At 40.5% G+C, this 18,607-nt stretch overlaps 1 protein-coding gene across 5 annotated transcripts in view; it reads right to left on the reverse strand.

The window, feature by feature from the left end:
• Positions 1-1,382: 1,382 nt before the first annotated feature.
• LOC138064066 (tyrosine-protein kinase JAK2-like) overlaps positions 1,383-18,607 on the reverse strand; it is a 30,227-nt gene continuing 13,002 nt past the window's right edge. The window contains exons 2-7 of one of the 5 annotated variants that reach the window (XR_011137300.1): positions 18,149-18,256; positions 15,895-16,041; positions 14,414-14,534; positions 12,088-12,207; positions 3,768-3,896; positions 2,011-2,748 (exon numbers count right to left, since the gene is read on the reverse strand). Coding sequence is in view for 3 of the 5 variants with exons in the window: in XM_068924872.1 (XP_068780973.1) it covers positions 2,701-2,748; positions 3,768-3,896; positions 12,088-12,207; positions 15,895-15,978 (381 nt within the window). In the remaining 2 variants the exon portion in view is untranslated. Of the gene's footprint in view, positions 2,749-3,767; positions 3,897-12,087; positions 12,208-14,413; positions 14,535-15,894; positions 16,042-18,148; positions 18,257-18,607 lie in introns of all 5 variants that reach the window. The other 4 variants (XM_068924872.1, XR_011137301.1, XM_068924873.1 and 1 more) reach the window with 4 other exon arrangements.

Raw genomic sequence — 18,607 nt, forward strand, 5'->3', positions numbered from 1 at the left:
TCTTCATAGGAGAGATGCTCCAGTCCCCTCATCATCTTTGTAGCCCTCCGCTGGACTCTCTCCAGTAGTGCCATGTCTCTCCTGTACTGGGGATCCCAGCACTGGGCACAGGACTCCAGATGTGGCCTCCCCAGGGCTGAGTAGAGGGGGAGGATCACCTCCCTCCACCTGCTGGCAACACTCTGCCTAATGCAGCCCCAGGATCCCATTGGCCTTCTTGGCCACAAGGGCACACTGCTGCCTCATGCTTAACTTGTTGTCCACCAGGACTCCCAGGTCCTTCTCTGCAGAGCTGCTTTCCAGCAGGTCAGCCCCCAGCCTGTACTGGTGCCTGGGGTTATTCCTCCCCAGGTGCAGGACCCTGCACTTGCCTTTGTTGAACTTCGTGAGGTTCCTCTCCGCCCAACTCTCCAGCCTGTCCAGGTCCCTCTGAATGGCAGCACAGCCTTCTGGTGTGTCAGCCACTCCTCCCAGTTTAGTATCATCAGCAGACTTGCTGAGAGTGCACTCTGTCCCTTCCTCCAGGTCACTGAGGAATACATTGAACAAGACTGGACCCAGGACTGACCCCTGGGGGACACCACTAGCTACAGGCCTCCAACTAGACTCTGCACCACTGACCACAACCCTCTGAGCTCTGCCATCCAGCCAGTTCTCAATCCACCTCACCGTCCACTCATCCAGCCCACACTTCCTGAGTTTACCTATGAGGATGTGATGGGAGACAGCATCAAAAGCCTTGCTGAAGTTCAGGAAGACAACATCCACTGCTCTGTCCTCATCCACCCAGCCAGTCATTCCATCCTGGAAGGCTATCAGGTTGGTCAAGCATGATTTCCCTTTGGTGAATCCATGCTGACTACTCCTGATCACCTTCTTGTCCTCCAGATGCTTACTGATGACCTCCAGGATGAGCTGTTCCATCACCTTTCCAGGGATGGAGGTGAGGCTGACAGGCCTGTAATTTCCTGGCTCCTCCTTCTTGCCCTTTCTGAAGACTAGGGTGACACTGGCTTTCTTCCAGTCCTCAGGCACCTCTCTTGTTCTTCAGGACCTTTCAAAGATGATGGAGAGTGGCCTAGCAATGACATCCGCCAGCTCCCTCAGCACTCGTGGATGCATCCCGTCAGGGCCCATGGATTTATGGATGTCAAGTTTGGACAAAAGATCTCTAACCTGATCCTCCTCGACCAAGGGAGAGTCTTCCTTTCTCCAGCCTTCCTCTCTTGTCCCCAGGGTCTGGAATTCCCCAGGGCTGGCCTTAGCAGTGAAGACTGAAGCAAAGGCAGCATTCAGCAACTCTGCCTTCTCTGTATCCTTTGTTACCAGGGCACCCTTTCATGTGAAATAAAGAATAAAGAAATATATGAAAACTTAGTTTTCATATATAGTGTTCATATATATAGTTTTCATATATATAGTTTTCAGCTTGATCATTTTCTATAAGAACTGTACATCCCGAAATGCTCCAAAAAGAGAAATACATGCATGTGCATCAATATTCTATAAGAAAGGTCCCAACTTTATAGATTTGACTTAAGGAAAAGGTTAAAGGAGATTTTAATTTATTAGGGAAATATTTGCAAATAGTCCCCCACCTGCTCCCTAATACAGATCGTGATTTGATTTTCATTTCAGCTTAAAATGATGAATGTAAACCCAAAGATGAAATTTTTTGAGGAAGAATGCAAAAAACTGGTTAATATTTATGATTCCTCTATATTTTGACCTCAAAATTTGAAACATAAAAGTATCAAAAAGTAAAACTAACTCTTTGAAAGGTGACAGGTTTTGTAACTTGCTAAAAGAAGTAAACTAACTCTGAAGAAAAATTATTAAAACATTTGTAAAATCACACATATTTCATGTATGAATAATGGTGTTTTTGTCCATTATTTTGGGATACGTTTCATTAGGTTCAGTCTCACTTCCATTTTAGTTTAAGATATTGTGGTTATCCCTGTGATAGTTCACCTTAAACATATTTGTATTTTGCATAATGTGAAATAAATTAAAAGAGAATGAAGATAAAATATAAATCCTGTCTTTTTAAAACAAGTTGCTCTTTGCCACTGGTTGTTTCAACTTGATACTTCCGGTCAAGTGTATTAACATGGAAATATATACAGACAGTATATGGTCATTTAGCAAGGACAAAAGTAGAGGCAAGAGGATTGGTTAAATAATTGGAAATAAGATGCAAATCTGAGATGTGGAGAATTTTGGGGTGTATATGCCTTGGAAAGAACTCATTATATTGTACAGGGAGAAGTAGAAATACTGTTTATTGAAAGTAATTAACAACCTTGAATGGGCTAAGGAAAGTGGATATCTCATAAGAGAATAATGATAACTGCTGCAAAATGTGTTTAATTATAATAAATAGGCAAACATTTTAAAATGCTTGGTATCATTAGTTAAGCTGCAATATTGGGAGTCCTAATGTAGACAAGAATCTCACAGTCTCCATCAATCAATCAGGTGCAATTATATGTATTTGCAGTGTTTTGTCCACAGAGATTTTGATGAACAGGGCTTTAGATGTTCAATAAGGCTCTAGCAACATATTAAATATACTACTCCCCTAATTTTTTAAGTGGTTTGGCTAAAAATGGCATCTTGGGTGATTATATTTGGAAAGGATTTAGATGTTGTTATTTTGCAGTTTGTTTCCTTTCTATGTGTCAGAACTTTTCAGTTTCACAGCAGTATGTTTTCCATGCCTGCGTGAATTTTCCACACAGCAGCCTGGAAGAGATAAAGATATTAAAAATTAAACTATTAGGGCCGTAAAACCACAAAAATTTGCAGCAAGATCAGGGACTAGATATACTACAAGAAAGCATGATTTAATTGACTAGGTTTCAAATATCATAGTGTAGATATTAAATTGTATATATCAAGCAAACCAAATCTGTAAAGCATTTTATACACTGAGTTAAATTCTAGTTCTGAAGTGACCTAGGTCTCCTTTTCTATAAAATGACATTATGGGATATGGTCAACTTTTTCTTTTGCATAAAGGCAATAACAAACCATGAATACCAATGTTAAGATGGTAGCAATAAGCTTGTCCTTAAAGAGCTATATTTTAATTTGACAGAACCAAATTCTGTTAGCAGACAGGTACAGCTTACTTTGAAACCAATGAAAACTATGAGCATGAGTCCTTTGGTAGTTTGGGACTCCTTGTTCATACCAAACTCAAATAACTTTCAGATTTTTAATTCTTCCTTTTCCCTTTCCCTCCATCCTTCTCTTGATTGTTTTTTATGTAAAGGACTCCACAGTACATACTTGGAGGTCAAGTCCTCTGTCTGTAGCATTCTCTCCTTAACTTGACCTCTCCATAGGTCAGCAGTCAAGCCCTTTCTCTCTTTGCTTATCCCAAAACCAACAATCTAGACCACTAATTCCAGATCTTTTAAATAAAGCATGTTTATTCAGAACAGACTAGAACATAAAGAGAAAACATATCACATAAAAACTTAAAGAAAAAAGTACATTTTTAGGCTTAGAATTCTGTGATAAACCTAGTGAGCTAGGTCCAAACTAGCATGCACCATAGGTGCATTTTTCTTTTGGCCTAACACACTCAAGCTATTGTGAAATGAGACCACAGTGAAGATGCAGCATTTTTGTTTACCATGGGTGAACAAGGCAAGGTCTGTCCTTCCACTTTTGCCTGGGCTTAACCTTCATTGACTTCTCTAGGGGTATAACCGAAGTGCTGCTGTGATTTCACAGCACTTCACTGTGTTTTTTACCTCAGGGAGGCTTCCACTGGTACAGACTGATGGAAAGTGTGAGACACAAAGCCCTTGTTCCTTCTGCACCGACAGGGGAAGGAAGTAGTTGTCCATCTGTTTACACATCTCTGGTGCCCTCGTCAGTTCCTGAGGCAGAAGAGAGAGTCTCCAGTCATGTTGCAATTGGCTTGAAGGTAGAGGGAGGGGTTGCCCCCAGGGACTCACTGTCTCTGAGGCTGTGCGGACTACTTGTAGGAGGCAGGTGAATAAAGATGACCACAAGGGGAAGAAATTTTCACTGTGGGACTCGGAGGGATTTGCAGAGTAAGCACAAGCGGAGGAGAGCCTGCTGGGACTTAATCCTCTCTGCCTCCTCCTGTGCTTTCTTCTATGACAAGGAGGCACCTAGCCCTCCTTTCCTCCCTCCTGCTCAGTCTTTGAGCAGGGGTACAGGCAGAGAAAGGCCCTCTCCTCATCGTAAAGTATGGAGCTAGAGGGGGTCTGTCTGGGGTGTGGAACAAAGATGAGCAACCCCCATCCCTTGGGAGGGAGGAGGGAAAAGGAAGGAAAGCAGCAGCTACTGCAACCATTAGCTCTGCCTCTAGCTGAAGTATTTCCCAGCTGCTGCATGATGTCACTGCAGTTTGCAGGAGATTGATGTGGGGGCCTCAAGGTATAGACCTATTGAGTCCTGTGCTTTGTCCCTGTTCTGAGCTCACGCGAGAGCGTTCCTTTTTCTCCTTTTCCTGTCTGGAGGAGGTGGGGATAAGGCTAAGTTGTTCGGTAGAGTGGAGTTCTGACAGTTCCTCGTAGTGTCCTGCAGTTTGCATAGAGAGAGACTGGGAACTTGTCTGGGTGCACGCGTCTAAGGAGCCACTGCGAGGTGAGTTACCAGCTTCGCACCTACCCTCTGGCACAACTCACCTCCGCACCTACCCTCTGGCATGGCTACAACCTCCTAGTCGTGACAAGCACAGGGAAGGAGGCGGTAGTCGGATTTATTATTACTTGTTATTATTTCTTGCATTTTTTTTTTTATTCCAGTGACAAGGAACTTCATAGCCTGAGCTCAAAAGTCATTGTCATCGTCATCCTCATTCTCCTTTATTTCTGCCCCTGGCTGGATCTCTTGATGTGTTGACTGAGTAGGGGATATCCAGGCAGGACTGACCCAATGAAATACTGATACAGGTGGGATGTATCTCTGGAGCCCTCGCAGGGCCTCTCCTTGCTCTTGGGGAGATTTTAGGTGGGTGTGAAAAGACATAAAAACAAATCCCCCCAAACACAATAGACTTCCTTTCCGAGGCGAGACAGGAATGTGAAGTATTCTAAGTGAGCATGGAAGGCCTTTCTTTTCTGATGGTGTGCATGCAGGTCACTGATATCTCTGCCTCATGCATTTTTACAGTATGACCTTATGTAAACAAAAAGCTAAGTGATTATTCTTGCAGTCAAAGGAAATAATTGTAGTATTCTGGTTAAAACAGAACCTTAAGAAGGAAATTAACAAAATTCAGAAATGTAATAATATTAAACAATTGACATATTTGAATTAAATGGTGCTACTTATGGATAAATAAGACTGCTGTCAAAATGTAAAGCTTTAAATGTCATCATGCTATTTAAGGAAACATGGAACACTAAAAAATATTTTTGCTTTAACTAGATTTTGGAAAAAAAAATGGTACCAAAAAAAAAAAAGGCAAACCAAAGACTTATGGCATTCTTTTTAAGTGTTCTAGTAGTGTTACTATGCTATGAATGCACAAGCATTTTTGTTATAAGCACCTTCCCTCCCCCCCTTTTTTTTTAAACCAGGGCTTGTATGCAAATCAGGGTTATATTTTTTCCATTTTTTTAAATAAAATGTTATTTCAAAGCCTCTGACCCTGATTGTTCACTGATTTCAGTGGGTTCCATGTGAAGTCATATGTCCACCCACAGGGCTCTCAGCGTAGGCCCAATCAAATAACTAACATGACTAAGACTAGCAAGTTTTTAGTCAACACTTTGGCTCAGGCTTATATTTATATTTCTCTAACTTATTTCAGATGTGATTTCTTGATCAGAAGGTAAACAAAGAGGTTTTTTTTTTTGAATTTCTGAATGTGAGATTTTTGCAGATTACTCTGTAAGGTAGACCTATCTACCTATGGAAACAAAACTTCTGCTGGAAGATGTAGTCTGTTTTATTTGGTAATAGAAATAGGTGCTTTACTGGATGATATGTTGCTCTGCAGAGTATGTTGTATCTATCATGGGTGTGTGGGTGCTGGTGGCACATGGAGAGTTGTATTGAGTCAGACCATAGTCCTTTAAGTTTGGTGTCTTGTTTCTGACAATCAGCCATACCTGACTGATGCTGGGATTGGGGGGAGGTGATACCTCCCTCCCTTCACTTTGAACCTCTCTGGCTGTGCGGTACTGAACATAGGAGGAGATGCCTGATTTTCATTGACAGAGTCTCAAACCCTGTGTATTATTTGGGGTACCAAGTGAACAGCTCATTTGATCTGATAAAGTCAGTCCTAGGTTTCTTTCTACCAGGTTAACCATTACTAGAAAGCAAATTTTTTTTAAGAAAGTACAAATATTCTTGAATAGACAAGTAGAATGACCTGCCTATAAGACAAATATCCCTCTGATTTCACAGAATCACAGAATCACAGAATCGTTTAGGTTGGAAGGGACCTCTGGAGATCATCTAGTCCAATCTCCCTGTTCAAGCAGGGTCACCTAGAGCATATTGCCCAGGATCACATCCAGACGGGTTTTGAATATCTCCAGCGAAGGAGACTCCACCACCTCTCTGGGCAACCTGTTCCAATGCTCTGTCACCCTCACAGTGAAGAAGTTTTTTCTCAGGTTCAGATGGAACTTCCTGTGTTTTAGTTTGTGCCCGTTGCCTCTTGTCCTGTCACTGGGCACCGCGGAGAAGAGGCTGGCCTCATCCTCTTGACACTCCCCCTTCAGATACTTGTACACATTGATGAGATCCCCTCTCAGTCTTCTCTTCTCCAGGCTGAACAGGCCCAGCTCTCTCAGCCTTTCTTCATAGGAGAGATGCTCCAGTCCCTTCATCATCTTGGTAGCCCTCTGCTGGACTCTCTCCAGTAGTGCCATGTCTCTCTTGTACTGGGGAGCCCAGAACTGGACACAGGACTCCAGGTGAGGCCTCCCCAGGGCTGAGTAGAGGGGCAAGATCACCTCCCTCGACCTGCTGGCAACACTCTGCCTAATGCACCCCAGGATCCCATTGGCCTTCTTGGCCACAAGGGCACACTGCTGCCTCATGCTTAACTTGTTGTCCACCAGGACTCCCAGGTCCTTCTCTGCAGAGCTACCTTCCAACAGGTCAACCCCCAGCCTGTCCTGGTGCATGGGGTTGTTCCTCCCCAGGTGCAGGACCCTGCACTTGCCTTTGTGGAACTTCATGAGGTTCCTCTCTTGCCCAGCTTTCCAGCCTGTCCAGGTCCCTCTGAATGGCAGCACAGCCTTCTGGTGTGTCAGCCACTCCTCCCCGTTTAGTATCATCAGCAAACTTGCTGGAGGTGCACTCTGTCCCATCAGCCAGGTCATCGATGAATAAGTTGAACAAGACTGGACCCAGTATGAGGATGAGGATTGCTGGTCAATGAAGTGGACTGAAAACTGGCTGAACTGCTGGGCTCAGAGGGTTGTGGTCAGCAGCATGAAGTCCAGCTGGAGGCCAATCACTAGTTATGTCCCCCAGGGGTTGATCCTGGGGCCAATATTGTTTAACCTCTGCATTAATGACCTGGATGATGGGGCAGAGTGCACCCTCAGCAAGTTTGCAGATGATACAAAACTGGGAGGAGAGGCTGATAGATCAGATGGGTGTGCTGCCCTTCAGAGGGACCTCAACAGGCTAGAGAAATGGGCAGGGAATGGAACCTCAGGCAGTTCAATAAAGGGAAAAGCCAAGTCCTGTCCCTGGGGAGGAATAACCCCATGCACCAATACAGGCTGGGGACTGACTGGCTGGAAAGCAGCTTTGCAGAGAACTTGGTGGGCTTAGAGACACCAGAGAACCTGGTAGACTTGTTGTCCACCAGACCACCTGGGTCCTGGTGGACAAGTCGATCATGGGCCAACAATGTGCCCTTGTGGCAAAGAACGCCAGCAGCATCCTGGGTGGCATTAGGAAAAGTGTTGCCAGCAGGTCGAGGGAGGTGATTCTTCCCCTCTACTCAGCACTAGTGAGGCCACATCTGGAGTCCTGTGTTCAGTTCTGGGCTCCCCAGGAGAGGAAAGACATGGATGTGCTGGAGCAAGTCCAGCGAAGGGCCCCAAAGATGATTAAGGGACTGGAGCATCTGTCATAGGAGGTGAGGCTGAGAGAGCTGGGACTTTTTAGCCTGTAGAAGAGAAGGCTCAGGGCGTATCTTATCAATGTGTATAAATATCTGATGGGAGGGTGTAAGGAAGACAGGGCCAGAATCTTCTCAGTGGTGCTCAGTGACAGGACGAGAAGAAACAAGCACAAATGGAAACACGGGAAATTGCATTTAAACACAATAAAACACTTCTTCACTGTGAGGGTGGTCGAACACTGGGGCAGGTTGCCCAGAGAGGTTGTAGAGGCTCCATCCTTGGAGATGTTTAACACCCAAATGGGACCCATTCTGGCAACCTGCTCTAGCTGATCCTGCTTGAGCAGGGGGGGTTGGACCAGATGATCTCCAGACATTCCTTCCAACCTCAACCATTACGTGATTCTGTAAAGTATTCTACCTGATCTCACTTTGTGCTTTAGTGTAAGTCTTTATCCTTGCCAGAGGGGTTCACAATCCTGTCTAATTTTGCTGCCATTTTATGCCTTCACTTGAGGAAAATGGCCTGCTTTCTCATTGTTTCCCTTCCTATTTTTCCAGTTATTTAATATGGAGTTACTATTTTATAATGCCTTGTCTTTCTTAAGTAATGCAAGAACTGTTTGTGGTAGGTGCTTTCTTCATGCCACAAGAAGTCTCCATAAGATGTGCTGCTGTAGCTTTTTGTTACATTACTTGGAAGTTGACTCACTGAGTGTGTCTGATAACAGTTCTGCTTCTAATTTGGTTGAATGACTACTGATTCTCTTTCCCCTTTTGGTCATTTAAGTAAAAAAAAAAGCAAAAGAAAAAAATAAGGTGGATTACTTAGTAGGGTGAAAAAGAAAATTGTAGGAAGTGAAAAGAGCTTGGGTGGAGGATTAAAAGGGGAAAAAGGAAATTTAAGGCATGAAAAATGAAGAAATGACATATGATTTTTGAGGGTATCTCTAGCTTTCTTCTGATATTTTCCCCAACTTATTCTCCCTGCACTTTATATAATACAATTATGTGACTGCATAAGAGCTAAAAAGTAGGATGAAAAATGAGGAGATGGAGAGAAATATTCCCCTGAATATGTTGTAGGAAAACTAGGGTGTTTTCTTTCTCACCAATTTTAAGTATATCTTAGAAAGTGGCATTCAGGATCCACCAACCAAACAAAAATCTTATTTTATTCATATATGGATTTTTCTCTCTGTGACATTGTTTTGTAATAATCAAACGATTACACCCAGTCTAGATTAGGCTACTGAGATAAGAATTGTTTCAAACTGTATTCAAAGGGGACAATTCTTAGTTGAAATCCAATATGTAAGAAGTTTAAAGTCTGTAAAATCTATCATTAATCCTCTTGTATTTTTTATGAAGAAAAACATGAAGTGTTTTTATCTTATATAAATAAATGTAATAAGTATACGTTTCAAGCTGTCCATCATGTTTCACACCTGGCTAAAGCTCATTCTTCAGTAATAAAAACACTTTGCTGTGTTACTAGAACATCATTGTTTACAAAATTGGTCCATGGCAGTTGCTTTTGATATTTTCAAGCACTGATGGTGGTGCTACTTCTTTACAGAGGTAATAGTAGGCATCTGCGGTTAGTCTATAATATCCATCAATTAATGACACAAAAGAGAGTGCTTCTGTTAATGACTGAAACTCAGTCTCCTGTGAATTTGCAGGGAATGAAAAGAGAGAGAACTTCCATTTATAATAGGCCATACAAAATTCTTATGCATGGTAATAGTATAAAATATAAATATATGCATGGATTAGATAGACCCAGATTATTTTATTATTTGCATAGTCCTAACTTCCAGGTATCCAAAACTTGGGAGCAACTTTCAGTGTTCAAAAGAAAATAAAACAAACAAATTGTTATAAAGAATTTACAATCTAAAGGTATGAAATAGCAGAGTAGAAAGGGAAAAATGAGTTAATACTATTTAGCATGGCAAATAGTTGTTTCACTAGCATCACAGCCAAAAAGTTTTTCCTTTTCAAAGATTTATGGTTCTCCACTTTCGTTAGCAAAGAAAAATCCCTAGAAAAGTGCTTGTCTGAAAAGTATAATAAGGAACAACTGAAAACTGGTGTCCTGAGCTGGATCACAGATAGAAGTTGACCTCTGTCTATTGACCAAGAGAGAAGAGGTACAGTGGAGAGAAGTAGGGAGGAAAACGATGTAGTCAAAGGAAAACAGGCTAGGAAAATGGTCTTTGCAGAAGTGTTTTGAATGGATAGAAGCAGAGCAAGATTGCATCGATCTGACCTATAACAGCATATTTATTACTTCCAATTTTTAAAAATAGATTCTATTTTGCTTCGATTGCCTACATAATTTTTTTCAGTGTTTTGACAGGTGTATGAAAGCATTAAAGCCTCTCTCCCTCTCCCTCTCCCTCTCCCTCTCCCTCTCCCTCTCCTTCAAATGAGAAATGTGACTGCATCTTGTACAAAGTCAAAGTAGATTTCATCTAGCAGTGCAGTCAAACAGAGCAGGCTTCTGTGTATGCTATATAAATTTGTCCAGCACTCGGAACATACTTAGAGGCTGAACATGGCTCCATGACAACTTTTTTTTACCAGACAACAACTGGTGCTCTTTGATCAAGTGCCAACAGCTTGTTAAGGGTCTTCAAATTCTTTATTAAAAGAGGACCTGGTAATAACTATATTTCCCATTGTTTCAATTCAATCAGGAGATCCACACAACTGACGGAGATCTAAACTTCCTAGAGGTCTAATCAATGTATCCTAAAGCAACTGCTTGAAGAACCTTTTTAAAAGGGTTTCTACTACTTGTGTGACAGTAAACTAAACCACAAATAGCAAATTTTAGTGCGTCTACACAGGAAGTGTGTGTGAAACAGCAGCTATTGCACTTCAAATTCCTACTCTAGCTTTTTCTACAGTAGCTGTGTTTAGATAAGGTCTTCAAAAGGAAATTTTGTCCTCAGAAGCATTGTATTAAAGAACGTAACTCTATCACTGCTGAGAGTTTTTTAAGACCCAAGAGAATTTTAAGGACTCAAGGTTAAGAAAGCCTCATCCATTTGAAAAATGTATATTCTCATCATCAGGTATACAAAAATCGCAGATATGCCAGCTACTTTGACCTTTCAATAAGTAAACCTCAAAAAAATTTCAGTCTTAACAAGTTAGTCATTCTGTAACATCAGTGCATCAAATCCATGAAAATAGCTAGCCAATGCCAATTCTACTGTAAATCAAAGCAAACAATATGACATTTTCCCCCAAAGGTAGCATGAGAAAGATAAGAAAATGAGTTCATTTTCATTGAAATGTTGTTGGAGTTTTTCTTTGTGTAGAAAGGGGAACTGCTTAAACTGTACATCTACAGCTTGCTGACACACACACAAGGAATCTCTCCAATTATGCAAATGTCTGAGAAGGGAATCCTGAAGCCATACAGATCAGTCAAAAATAAAAGAAGAAACAGCTACATAACTGTTATGTCTGTTGGAAAGGCTGTTTTAAGTGCAATGCTAGAGTTGAAATGGAAACTCCATTCAGGGTTTTTGTTGTTTTTTTTTGGAAAAAAGAGTTCAGAAAAGTATTTTGTGCTTTGAAGTGTTTAAAATTATAAGTGCAGTAACTTTCATTTTGCACCCTTTGTCCATATATTCCATTTCTATATATCATCATCCCTTCAGAGCATTCTGAAGTCTCTCTCTTTCAATCTGTTGGTCACAAGTTAAAGCTTTTGGTCAAAATGGTGAAGGAATAATTGACATATAACACATTAGCCTCAATTTTAAATGTCTATTTCTATTTCAATTAATGCACAGGTCTTTAAATGCACAGGGTCCTCTACATTCTGATATATTGCTTTTAGTGTTAAAATATAGTTTCACCTCCTACTTAATTAGCATTCAGTAATTCAATACAATGCCATTACTACCACAGCAATTACACTGTAGGCTCAAACAACAACCAACATCCATTTGAACAAATGGTAAGGAAAGTAAACAGACCAGATTTTTGCTGTCTTGTTTGTGAATGGTGACAATTCTACCGTCACTGGAGCCTTCTTGGCTAGCTTGTTTAATGCTGACATCAATGATATCAGGAAAATCACAGTATGTTTGCAAATTCTGCAATAAATAATGGTTAAATAATCAGTAATATAACAAAGTAAATTGCAATTCAACACTAGAATTCCTATAACTAAATTAATATTGCTATCATATTAACATTGTACAAAGGAATTCAAAATAGAAGGAATCAAATAATCCTAGTGTTGCTGATGATTTTTATGTGGAAATATATGTGCATCCATATATACCAATGCTTTTTGTAGAAATAGTGTTGCTGTTTGGGAAATATGCCAGTTTTAACTCAGCCAAGTTAACATTTCCCAAACATGAGCCTAGCAACAAAAAGGCTCCTAAAACCTTGAACATGCTGATATATGGGCGAAAGGGACTTGGCGTTGATAGGAACTACACTAGAAACTTCAAGAAAAAAAAAAGCACAAGAACCCAGAACCATATAAGGGATTTTGCTTTAAAATTTTTTTTTCTCTATAGAGTAGTATTTTGTGAGAAAAAAATAGTGACGTGTTTTGATTATTCCATTTTTTGATCACTTTAATCAGCTCACAAAATAGATTCCCAAAGAGAAGAGGTCTAGAGAACCTGCTAACAATCTATATTTACATGGCTCCACTCAGAGGGCTGCAAGCAGCAAAATCTGCTCCCAAAAAGGGAGGTGTAATAGGAATAAGAAAGAGACTAAAAAAAAGGTTCTCCCTGCAACTCATGATAACCACTGACTAGGTAACTGAAAGCATAAATCCTAATCAGTTACGAAATCATAGACACACTTTCCTTCAAGCGCAAATTCAGGGAATTTTTGATAATGCCATTTTAAAAATTTCCATGTCATTTCCCTTAGTCTTTCATGAAATGGGTAAAGCTAAATCAAATTAAAATGTCATAGAGATCAAGAGCTGTTTTGTTTTGTTGGCTGTAGAACTTTAGATACTAAGTATAATTTTATATAGATGGATAGATACACACACGAAACATTATTCTTTAAAAAAAAAGCAATTGTTCAAGTAAAAATGTCTACTTTCTTATGACTGCAACCTTTCTGCAAGCATATCCTAATATATGAAGAGGTATAAAATGTACTTAAAACCATGATTATTTGCTAGCATAAATCAGCACACATGCATTAAAGTCCCTGAAACTCTCATTAATATATGGCTGTTGATAACCTGCAACAGCAAAACAACATTTTTTCCCCACCTATCCCAAGCACTATGTTTCCACCTTCTACAAAATAAAAATCTTGTCCCAATCCAATGTCTGATTATTTTTGTAAGTCTTGTTTGTCGAAAAAGGAATTATGACCACATTTGCAAACAACTTTTTTCCATTATTAAGCTTTTATATATACCATTTATACAGTTTCTGTATTTGTGCAAATATATGCAGCATACATCATATCCTTGTCTGTAAATGTGGAAAATGCTTATCCATCATGAAAAATAATTTTGAAAACTCTACATGAAAAATTATAATCAGAAATACTATTTGTATTTAAAGCTTGGTTTGCATGCAAAAAAAAAATCAATTAACATGCACAAGATTTTGTATATAGAAAGTTTAAATTGCTTCATAAAAACATGGTTCAAAGATGCCAAATGAGCAACTTGCAAAATTTGACATTTGCATTAGCTCCTGCTAGTGCAACTAGCACTTAAGAGTCAAGTTAGCAGATGTAGAGGGCTGACATATAACAACTATGAGCCAGTTAGCCAAACCTGAGTTCAGTCTACAACTATTCAAAAAAGTACAAGTTCAGAAAATCCAGGTATGTAAACAGGTTGCTGTTAGTTTAAAAGCAAGAAATGAAAACATAATTTTAATAGAAAACCTTCTCATGCATATATTTCAAATGATCATATCTCATTATAAAAATACAACTTATTTTTAGGTTGACCAGTGCAAACAGCTGGTCAATTTGCTGGTTCCTCCTCTATTTCTTTCTGTTAAGGTTCATTAACAGACACATAAGATTAATTAATTACCAAGCAGGGATGAAACTAGGAAAGCCAAAGTTCAGTTGGAGTTGATATTGGTGAGGGATGTAAAGGGCAACAAGAAAGACTTCTTCAAAGGTACATTGGTAGCAAAAGGAAGACTGAGGCTGAGGTACTCAATGCTTTCTTTGACTCAGTCTTTACAATTAAGATCTGCTCTCAGGCGTCCCAGATAGATCCCTAGTGGCAGAGTCTGGGGGAGTAAGTTGCAGAAGATTGAGTTAGGGACCACTTAAACCAATTGGACATACCCAAGTTCATAGGACCAGATGGGATTCATTTGAAGGTACTGAGGGAGCAGGCTGATATCACTGCAGTGCTGCTCTCTATCATCTTTGAAAGGCCGTGGCAATCAGGGGCAGTTCCTGATGACTAGAAAAAGACAGACATCACACTCATCTTCATGAAGGGCAAGAAGGAGGACTGGATAAGTGGACAATAAGACAGGTGGAAAATTGGCTGGACTGCCAGGCTCAAGGAGTTGTGATCTGCAATACAAAGTCCAACTGGCAGCTGGTTACTAGTGGCATTCCTCAGGGTTCAACACTGGGGCTGAAACTGGTTAACATTTTAATTAATAATCTGGTCAATGAGATGCACCCTCGGCAAGTTTGTGAACAATACTAATGGGGGGAGTAGTAGTCGATATGCTGGAAAGTAGGGTTACTGTTCAGAGGGACCTCAACAGGCTGGAGAAATGGGCTGACAGGAACCTCATGCAATTCCACAAAGGGAAATGAGAACTCCTGCATTGGGGCTGGAATAACTCCCTGCACCAGTACAGGCTGGGAGCCAACTGGCTAGAAAGTAGCTTTGCAGAAAGGAAACTTGAGGGGGGGGGATCCTAGTTGAACATGAGGCAGCAGTGTGCCCTTGCAGCAAAGGCAGCCAAACCACACACTGGGCTGTATCAGGAGTGTGTAGCCAGCAGGTCAAGGGAAGTGAGCCTGCCCCTCTATTCAGCATTTGTGAGACTGCATCTAGAGTAGTGTCCAGTTTGGGGCTCCCTGGTACAAGACTTAAGCGAGCCCAGCAGAGGGCTACCAAGCTGGTCAGGGTGCTGAAGCATGTGATATACAAGGAGAAGCTGAGAGAACTGGGTTTGTTCAGCCTGGAGAAGAGACAGCTGGTGGGGGGAGGGATCTTATTGCTGTCTACAATTACTTAATGGGAGGGTATAGAGAAGACGTAGCCAGACTCTTTCAGAGGCACACAGAAAACAGACAAAAGGTAACAGAGACAAGTTGCAACAGAGGCGATTTTGGTTAGATAAAGAACTTTTCCCTCATGAGAGTGGTCAAATACTGGAACGGGGCCCAGCGAGGTTGTAGCATCTTCATTCGTAGAGATATTCAGAGCTCAATTGGACAAAGCCCTGAGCAACCTGCTCTAACTTCGAAGTTGGCCCTGCTGGTTGTGGGACCAGATGACCTCCAGAGGTCCCTTCCAACCCAGATTATTCCATGATTCCTTATATCATTTTTCCATGTAAGCAGCTGCTGTCTCATCATTCACAAAGAGGACAAAATTAATGTACCCACAAACTTCAAGAATGATGACCATGAGAAAAGCTGTTTATTAATTTGCAATTTACACTAGAAGGTAGTTTATAGAATTTCTGATCTAGAAGAAATAGATTGCCAACAGTTGTGCATCTCCATCCAGATAATAATGTGCAAAAGTATTCTTTCTATGTACACAAGTATGATGCAATTCTGAAGTAAGGAACTACCTGACTGTATTGTAAATAGCCAGTGGAGTTTGGTCCTTTTCTTTGGCCACTCTCATCATATCCAGAACAGCCATTCCAAGACATTCTTCTTGTGTTTCATGAGTGATGGGCATCTATACGCATCCATTCACAAAAATCATCTCTCCACTGTAGAAAGAAGGATGCAAGAAATCAAATTAAAACTGTTATAGTATTGTTCAAAAAGAATTTTTTGAAAGGACTGCATTCTTCTGAGTAAATCCCTTTGTCCCCAGAGAGCAGTGCATATTCTTATTGGATACCAGCTACTATCATGCTTAGCAGCACTGCTTCCTGAAACCAATTCCAGCTGGCTTAGAGGGCTGATTTGCAGCCCACTGAGTCAATAGAAGGCTCTGGATCCAGTTCTTGGTGTCTAAAGGTAGCATTAAAATTAAACTAGGCTGAGAATCAGGAGCTGGACTGGCAAGAACTAGCAGCTCTGCAGAAGTAATATTCATTGCTCAGACCATAGAGAATCTTGTGTTATTGTCCTGTGATTTCTTTTGACAGAGCCATGTAGACAGGTTTAAGCAGAAAAAACAACCACACCTGTGACAAAGTCTTGACAACAGAGAAGTTGTGAAGAGGATTCAAGGGGGTTATCTTGTCCCCTGTAAAACTCCAGAGAAGATCAAACAAAAGATAGCTTGGTTTATTGTAGCCAGGCCCCAAAAATGACAAAATTATGCCTCATTAAGTGAACCATCAATCAACAGTGCCAAAAAAAGCAGCCCTCTCTCTCCTGGCTCTCACTTGAATTAGTACAATGAATCAGTAATGTAAAGGTAGTCACTTCTACAGAGCTCTTCACGTTTTTTTATTAGAAAAGGGAGCTAATTTAGCTCTAGCCCAGCTTAGCACTAGTGCCTAAAGTAGATGAAGCCTGCAGGCTGCAGGACTGAATTGTAAATGAGCTCAAAAGACATTGCTGAGTATGCGACTGCAAAACCAGCTAGAACCAGCCCTCAAAGATACAGAACAGAAAGAACAGAGGTAACGGTTAACCTTTGGATAAGATAAGGAAACAGGAACATAGCAACCATCCTGGGATGTAGACGTGAACCAATCAAAAGGAAAGAGACCACCGACTCGGTAAAGAAGATTGGAAGAGACTGTCACTGGCAGGCAGGGAAATAAGACTGTAAGGAATATAATTACCCCAGATTTTCTTTGTTCGGGGTCCCTCCCCGGAGGCACCCAGCTTGAGCTGTTACTTTGCTGTACGGTCATTTAAATAAATAAATAATTTCACTACTAGACGTACATAAGACTGCCCCTCAGAAACCTAGGGTCGAACTGTTTCCATAACTTTCTTTTCACTGCAAATATAGTCATTGCTTTCAAAATTATCAAACAAGACACATTTAGACTACTAAAGATATTTGTAAAAATTCCTCGGTATTGTAAAATTAACAATTCATTTGTATGTACAGATTTGGACAAATTAACAGATGTATAGGTCAGAAGGGGGGTAGTGCAGCTCTGGAATAGGATACCCAGAGAGGCTGTGGAATCTCTCTTCTTGGAGGTTCTCAAGACTCAGCTCTATAAAGCCATGGCTGACCTGACCTACTGTTAGTGACAGTCCTGCTAGTGACAAGATGACCTCTGTAAGATTTGTATAAGTCTATGAAATTTCAACAAATGTATGGTAGCATACTAGTGAAACATAGAAACTTTGAGAACACTGAAGGGGAGGGAGTGTCTCAATGTGCAATTAATTTATCAAATTAATACTCAGGCCACAATATGCAATTTAAAGAAGTAAAGGTCTTTTTGGTAAGGAAAACTGTGAATATAGTTATAAAAGGCCAATTTCAGAAATCAGTTTATATTGTTCATTGGATAGACACACACACATACACACACAGTTCTACTACAGATGTTCTGTGTAGTCAGGAAAAAAATTATTTTGCATTTAAGAACTCCTAGCAATCCCCCAGAAGCAAGCATATCTATTGAGATAAATCATTTCTAATAAAAATATTTATTTTAACTGTCTTCACTTTAGGCATCTATTTTTGGTTTCTTCAACCTGAGATGGTAAATATAAAAATCCATGGTATGTAGCTCAAGCAGCAGACAAAAATCCATTATTCAAACCTTTTCAATTCATTTTCATAGACTGCTCTCCAATGATCCATGTTTTTAGAGATGCTATAGCTCAATACCTTACTGTTTTTTCTTATATAGTTTTGTGGGAGAAAAAAAGGTCACATTTAGGTTACACTACCTTATTCGGTAGTTGCTTCATCTACATGGAAGATGCGATTTGGAGGATACCAAATTCTCCCTGTTTTACTCATGAGTGCAAACATGTTATGGTACACTGGCAGGATACCTAAAGCAAAGCACAGAAACAAAAAAAAAATTACAATAAATTGTTTTCAAATAGAATCACTCTTACTCCAAAAAATATCGCAGGTTAAGAAGTAGTAGGTTGATGCACATTCTCCAACTATCCGCTGCGCTGCTATATCACTGTCACCATCACTGCAGCCAGCATCATACAACCTGCAGATGTTTTTGCTTGCTTTTTTTTTATTATTTTCTTAATATTCTCTGACTGCCTGTTGCAACCACCTGTTGTCCTACATTCTGTGTTTTTTCTTCATTTTGTTGGTGTTTTGGGGGCATGGGGAGAGAAGAAGGAATAGGAAGGATAAATTGTTTGGTGAAATATATTTGGCAT

Source organism: Struthio camelus, chromosome W (assembly GCF_040807025.1).
Source record: "Struthio camelus isolate bStrCam1 chromosome W, bStrCam1.hap1, whole genome shotgun sequence".
Lineage (NCBI taxonomy): Eukaryota > Metazoa > Chordata > Aves > Struthioniformes > Struthionidae > Struthio > Struthio camelus.